Below are 7,500 nucleotides of genomic sequence, written 5' to 3' on the forward strand. Positions count from 1 at the left end.
CATGTATATACATACATATATATATATATATATATATATATATATATATATATATATGATTAACAGCAGATATTTCTGATGGAGACAAATATTAAACGGTATATATTTATAGATAATAGTAATTGAAAAATGAAAAGAACAAAGAGAACTGCTACTGAGAATGAAACCAAGTACTCCTTACAACATGTCTATTCAGTAGATAAGACATATCTACCTGGAGTATTATAATCATATGAAATATGGTTGCATTTAATATGTTCGATCTTATTTCTCATTCTTGAATTTCGTTCACAATTTCTGTTTAATATATATATATGTATATATAAATTGGTTTAACTGGGACTTCAAGTTTCACCTTTAAGGACCTATTGACCTTGGTTAAATATGCTGTTAAAGGATTCCCAGTCAAATCAATATTATCAATACTATACTAAATGTATAGAGTCTCATCATCAGTAATATTTTGTTGTTTTTCAGTAAGCTGATCAACAAATAATACATACAATATATACATATAAATATATATATATATATATATACATATAGATAGATAGATAGATAGATAGATAGATAGATAGATATGTATGTATGTAGATTACACTTATACTTACTTAATGACTGAGAGAAATAAAACTTAACCGTTGAGTCTTGTGGTTTGAGCCTCAATGAGGCATTGTACTCTATCAAAGAGTAAATAAAGTGCTGCACTTTACTCTAGATCACACTAACAAAACCAAGAGATTCTTGTCCTTGGGAAATGCAGAATTCCTAACAGAAAACCACTGAAGCAAATGTTTATGAAAATGTATATATCGTTGTGTAACAACATTTTGGCCGTCAAACACATACATACACATATGTATGTATGTATGTATGTATAGAAATGATAAAGATATAGATATTAAAATAGTTAAATATCTGGCTTATACGAGAAATATTTCTTTCCTTACATGTTACTGCTTGGTTATGAAGTGTTCATGCAAAAATAAAATAAATGCTATGGATTGACTGCTAAATTCCAAGTCAAGCACCATTGAGATGGTATACAGCCAGACAGTCTTCTAACAAACGTTTCTTTAGGCTGTTGTGTTCTTCAAATATTTACAGGCACAAAGTTATAGGTTCCAAATGTGAACCAAATAGGTGCAATTTAATCATTCAGTAACATTTCACTTGGTTGCTTTCTTCATTTATTTAGAGGCACTATATTGCAAACAAATTTCAGATGGGGAACAAGTCCAATCAACATTCTATTTATAGATGCATTATACCAAATATATTCTGTTTTTTTTTTGGTCCCCATCCCCATTATTTGATATATTTCCATGGTAATGGCTTCAAAGACTCTGTAAATCCATTTATTTGCTGGAATTGTTAATCACTCAACCATGAAGGAGAATCGTTTTCTTCACATAATTCTAAACTTCTTAGTATTTTACATGGTGTCTGAATCAATTCGCATTTTTGAAATATACTCCAGATAAGAATCAATCAGACAAGATCCAATTAAATAATTGTACAAGAGATTCTGTGTATTTTATAGAATTAGAGTGCACAAGGGCCATTTTTCCTGATGTATTAATAAGTCCTAGATTGCAAACTGATACAGTTAAGTATTCTGTAGCCAATACACATTTTACAAATGACCACATCTTTGTTTGTAATGCTGTACCTATTGATATGCTTTGTAGAAGAGATGAAGAAGTCATGCTTCATCTCTGCTGAGATGAACTACAATAGCAGATGTTGATGAGAATAGTGAAGCAGTGTTTGTTTTGTGTTGCTATCAGCAAGGATTCCAGATAAGGACCAACCAATCATGATTCATTTAATCCAACATTTACATGGCCTACAACTGCTTCTGTGTCTTTTACACCTTGATATTTTTTGTATGGTTTGGTCCTTACCTTCATAAACTCTTCTTTGGATAACACATGGATGCCTGTTGCAGTTAGCAATTTCCCATGTCGTGTTTTCAGATGTCTTTTATATGTGTTACGGGTTTTGAATTTTTGAGGACAGTCTTTGCATTCAAAAGGAGTTTCCCCTGTATGCCGCCGTAGGTGTTCCTTGATGAAAGAAAAGTAAAAAAAAAAAACAAATGAAAAATTTGTTCTTTATGTTCATGATTATAGGGTTTACACAGTATTCAATTGGAAACTAAATATTGAGGGAATCAACAATTTGATCCTCCTGCTAACACAAAAATCCTAGTAATCACTCAAAGGGGTAGCAAGAAAAGAAACAGTTTTTGTTTTGTGATCAAAGACAGTTAAATTCAATTTGCTTGAATCATGAAACTTAAAGAGTGACAAACAGCAATTCCATATACAGATTTGTAAAATAGCCCACTTTCAAATGTCCTGCCAAAGCTATCATATTTGAATGCTTATAAGCTGCATTTTGTATTTTTTTAAAATATCACCAAAAAATCATTTCTATGTGAAGCTGGGCCTACATTATGTGCTTTAATGCACCAATAAACTTTTGTTTCTGACTATGTACTGCTGAAATAGGTGGGAGGTGCCTAATATGCCTGTGCATCTTTCATGCCATCCAATACAGTATATCTTTTTATCAAACATAGAAAACCAAATATAAAACCATTGTTATTCCACACATACACCCACACCTAAACTAGTAGATATATATTTAAATCTATTTCATCAATAAAATATAAGCCATAAAAGGCAGGTTGTCTTTGTATTGGTTATGATTTGAATAAGAGAACAAACTCCTTTCGACTGTATTTTATCTGATTAGAAAAAGGAGACAACAATGAAAAGAGGTGGCACAGCATTAGCAAAGCAAACAGAGTCCACGCTTCATACCCAGAAGCTCTCATACTAATTATAATCACAGCTTAGTCTGAAAAACTCACTTGTCAAAATTCAGACCCGAATATTTGCAAAATTTATCTTTAGTAACCAATCTTTACATTCCTCCGTGAACAGACCAAAATAATCCTTCACCTCTCAAATCCAACCACTATTTTAATCTCTAACTCAGTTGGAGGTTTCTTTTTTAGTGTTATATATAAAGGCTGTCAATTTTTAGTGGAAGGCTATGAGAGGTTATGATGTTGTTCTATTAGCAGCATAAAATAACCAAACATCAAAGACAATTCCTAGCCACCAGTACCTTACCTACTGCTACTGTCTCAAAGACTATGAAATAGCTTCAACATGAGACCCCATCACATCTCTCGATAATAATCCCAAATGATACCTGCAAAGGTGTTGATTCTATTTTCTGCATCAAATAATGACACAACTTCATCTTAGAATACCAGCTTATATTGTATTTTAATTATAAAATCAAAACAATTTGTTAAATAGACCAAGGAGGATTTGTTCTGAGTCTCCCAGTCTATAGAAACATGATTACTAAATGCCTTACACACTACACATTGAACTTATGGAGTTTCTACCTACACATTTTCTACAGATTAAGCAGGGTCCTCTACCTGAAGGTATTTGCGATTTGTCCACTTTCCTACTTACTAAGACTTTGGTTTTGCTAGGTTAACTCTAAGGCCCTTCGATTTTAGACCTTCTTTCCATACCTGGAAATTCTTCTCTAGTTCTAGTAGTGATTCAGCTATAAGAGCAAGGTCATCAGTATAGACAAGCTCCAAGGGGCAGCTGTCTTGAATTCCTCTATTATTGCCTGGAGCACTACGTTGAACAAGAGGGGCTTTAGGATTGATCCTTAGTGAATCCCTACTTGTATCCTGAATTCTTCACTGTACTCATTGCCAACCCTCACCTTACTGCCAGAATCCCTGTACATGGCTTGTGCAGCTCTCACCAACCACTCAACTATCCCTAGTTTCTGCATTGACCACCAGATAAGGGATCAGGGGACCCTGTCAAGGGCTTTGTCCATGTCAACAAAAGCCAGGTACAGAGGTTTGTCTTTGGCTCGGTATTTCTCCTGCAGCTGTCTTGCCAGAAATATAACATCAGTGGTGCTTCTCCCTGGCACAAAACCAAACTGCATCTCATCTCATCTAGCATTCGAAGATCATGCTTCACTACCTCATCCTATGTCTTCCTGTGCCTACCTCTACCACAGGTTCCTTCTACAGTTAGAGACCGGACTGAAATGATAATTTGCCAAAATAAGAATACCACATCACATGAAATCACTGTCAACCATCCTTTTTTATACAGCAACAGAATATAAACTCACAACTAATACATTTTTTACTTAACTATTACATCTTACAACAACAATAACATCAAAGCAACTGAAGTTACCTTAAAATGGCTCGGATGTCTAAATTTTCTCCCACAGTCTTTACATGTGAATCGACTTTGGTCATTATGAATTAGCATATGATAATTGAGACTGTGTTGTCTGGTAAATGATGTTCTGCATAGAAGGCACACAAAAGGTTTGATCCCTGAAAACAAGTGACCAGATAAAATAGAAAACATTAATTTCAGATCTTTAAAGAGAGATAAAGAATCATTTAATTTAAATTGTATCAAACAACCATCTCACATTTATATACAGTGTACAGCTTTAAAAACACCTGCTACAGTTTCATTACAAAATAATTACAATCATTAAAATTCACTTTATAAATGCTTATCAATGACATTTTATGCAGCTAAAATTAACAGTCAGCTTTAAAATAAATGATAAAAACTTTAAAACAATATGTTGATCCAGATTGTTATTAACAAGGAAACAATCAAAAGAGAGAACTGGGTCACACAAAACATTAAATTAAAAAGGCTTTTCAAAGAGCTGCACAAATGCAAATGAAACTATAAAGAACAACAGCTCATGATGTAAACTGGTAGAATAAGCCTTAGGCAAATAAAAGGGGAGTGAATCACATCCCGGAATCGAACAATGTGTTTGCTGTATACGAGATGGCTGCAACTACTAGACGGAAGAGACCTACTCACTTTCAACCGTCTAAAATTAACACTATTTGCACAAACTTTATTTGTAGAGTGGAGTGCTATCATGGCACAAATGTCATTCAATTTCTGCAGGTGATTCTCTTTGCTTTTACCCTCTTATTTTTATCCTTTATATCATGAGTGTATTATAGCAGCTGTTTCTAAAGACTCAAAGCTTCAAAGGAACTTAGTTGATCTGGTTGCAATGATGGCATATGAAGATCTTACTATTAAATGTGAATAAGGTCTGAGGTCAGAACAAAGATTAATATTAGATTAGTTCCCAGGCAAAATGCTTAGTGGTATTTCGTCTTTCTTTATTGTATTCTGAGTTCAAATTCCACCGAGGTCGACTTTGCCTTTTGTCCTTTCAGAGTTGGTAAATTAAGTACCAGTTGTGTACTGGGGTCGATCTAATCGACTGGCCCCCTCTCCAAAAATGTTGGGCCTTGTGCTTAGAGTAGAAAAGAACATTAGATTAATTCAAGGTGGTGAGCTGGCAGAATTGTTAGCACAGGAGAACAAGATGCTTTGCTCAAATTCCACTAAAGTTAATTTTGTCTTTCATCCTCTTGGAGTCGATACAAAATACCAGTTGAGCACAGAGGTCAATGTAATTGACCAGCCCCACCACACACACTCCCCCCAAAATTTCAGGCCATGGGCTTTGATTACTTCATTTCACTTACCAGCATGACTGCGATAGTGATACATTAGTGTTGCACTAGCTGTAAAAGTTTTATTTAAACAAATTTGGCAAGTAAGGGAAATTTTCTCATCTTTCTTTCGGGCTTTTAGTTCTCGGATGCAGTGTAAAGCAGTTTTCTGGAATAGAAGTGAAAAAGAAAAATAAAGGATTTTCATTTCAACAAATTCCTTTACCTTATTTCAAATGCCTCCATTCCCCTTACTTTAAAAAGAAAAGAAAAACAAAAACCTACAATTTCGACAACAGAATGTGAAGATCTAGATTTCTATCATTTGTCTTTCACTCTTCTATCTTTCAACTGAAACCAAATAAGAAAAACGACTCTGCACATGCTTCAACCAGCACCAGTTTCTACTCTCAAATCACTTTCTATTCTTTGCAAACGATACAAAGACCAATCAGAAAACCTTACTTACTCTCTCCAAATCATCAATGACATTTTCATTATCTTCACTTTTCCTTCCATTGGATTCTTCCAGGTTCCTTTCACCTTCACTAAATGATTCCTCTTCTTCAGGCACTTGGATTTTCCCCTTCTTTGCTAAAGCTGATTTTGGCATCGGTGGATAAGGTTCTGAATAACACAACATTACAATATATTGCCAACGGATCAATGTTACTTAAGTAGGATACATTTTGTCTTCGTTTTCCATAATTTGTTTTATCGATTAAAGGCTGACGTCATGACATTCACAGAAGAACTTCTGCACTGGACGTACTTAATGTGAAACAAATGCCAAAAAGTAGTCGTGCCTATCTATGTGTGCTTATATGTCTGAGTATAGAAAGGTTGGCGGGAGGGATGGGCAGAATTGTTATAGCACTCTTTAAGCTCTCAGTTCAAATCCCATTGAGGTTAATTTTGCCTGTCATCATTGTGGGGTCAATAAAACAAAATACGAGTTCAAAGTTATGGGTTGGAGCGAGAATTAGGACATTGGGCAAAATAGTTTGAAATATTTGTTCTGATTGTTTATGTTCCAAGTAGTGAGGCAAGTTATGACAAACTGGTCAGTAGCTTAGCTACAGTCATCATGGAAATGACATTTCAGGGAACATTCTCTGATAGAGCTTCATGTCTTCCTAGAAGACATTAATGAAATGGCAAAGCAAAAAGTAACTAACATGCATAAATATATACACCACATAGCCACACCTAGTTACTATTACACACATACATATATATATATATATTCTATAATATAAATTGGACATGGGCGATCATTGTATTCTTTCTTGTCTCGAGGTTCACAGCCAAACGGCTGGGCGGATTCGTGTGAAAAATGGCACACATGTGGAGACGGGTGCATAGATTGGAATGCGATTTGTAATTTTTTCCTAGCCCCCATAGTTACCGAGAAAATTGATTAAAACTTTTTCTAATGGAATTCCTTTGTTTGTTCCGCCATTAAAACAACCAGTTGCTCACACAGCCAGCATATACCACTTCGCTATCAACAAGGGGAGTACAGGATGACAGTCGGCTAAGACTTTCACTATGCTGTCTCTCTTCTTTCACCTCTTTGTGGGGTTAATAATCTTAATCTTTAGTTACAGTTTCTCATTCAAACTACATAACAGGCAGAATTGTCGGATTAAGACAGTAGGGTGTTTTGAGGGAGATTTGGCTGCTATTTCTACCAGGTCTAGCTAACATGTAGAGGTCTGAACTTAATTTTCATTCACATATTTGCATTTCAAAAATTTAACATAATCAACTATCGTAAAAATTTTATACAATGACCTCACATTTTCTATGTATGTGTGTGTACCTTAAAAGATGTCAATCATCATGACACACATCTTCACTCACTCACTCTATCTCTCTTTCTCTCTCACATACACACGCACACACACACGTCCATTTCATAT

At 34.7% G+C, this 7,500-nt stretch overlaps 2 protein-coding genes across 3 annotated transcripts in view; one reads left to right on the plus strand and one right to left on the minus strand.

The window, feature by feature from the left end:
- LOC106869037 (cyclin-dependent kinase-like 4) overlaps positions 1-7,500 on the plus strand; it is a 66,930-nt gene that overhangs the window by 16,895 nt on the left and 42,535 nt on the right. The window lies entirely within an intron of this gene.
- LOC106869040 (uncharacterized) overlaps positions 1,176-7,500 on the minus strand; it is a 27,455-nt gene continuing 21,130 nt past the window's right edge. The window contains exons 6-9 of one of the 2 annotated variants that reach the window (XM_014914544.3): positions 6,045-6,202; positions 5,609-5,744; positions 4,263-4,408; positions 1,176-2,069 (exon numbers count right to left, since the gene is read on the minus strand). In XM_014914544.3, the coding sequence (XP_014770030.1) occupies positions 1,818-2,069; positions 4,263-4,408; positions 5,609-5,744; positions 6,045-6,202 (692 nt within the window). In that variant the 3' untranslated portion in view covers positions 1,176-1,817. The remainder of the gene's footprint in view (positions 2,070-4,262; positions 4,409-5,608; positions 5,745-6,044; positions 6,203-7,500) is intronic. The other variant, XM_089350148.1, reaches the window with a different exon arrangement.

This window comes from Octopus bimaculoides, chromosome 4 (assembly GCF_046866305.1).
Source record: "Octopus bimaculoides isolate indiv1 chromosome 4, ASM4686630v1, whole genome shotgun sequence".
Classification (NCBI taxonomy): Eukaryota; Metazoa; Mollusca; class Cephalopoda; order Octopoda; family Octopodidae; genus Octopus; species Octopus bimaculoides.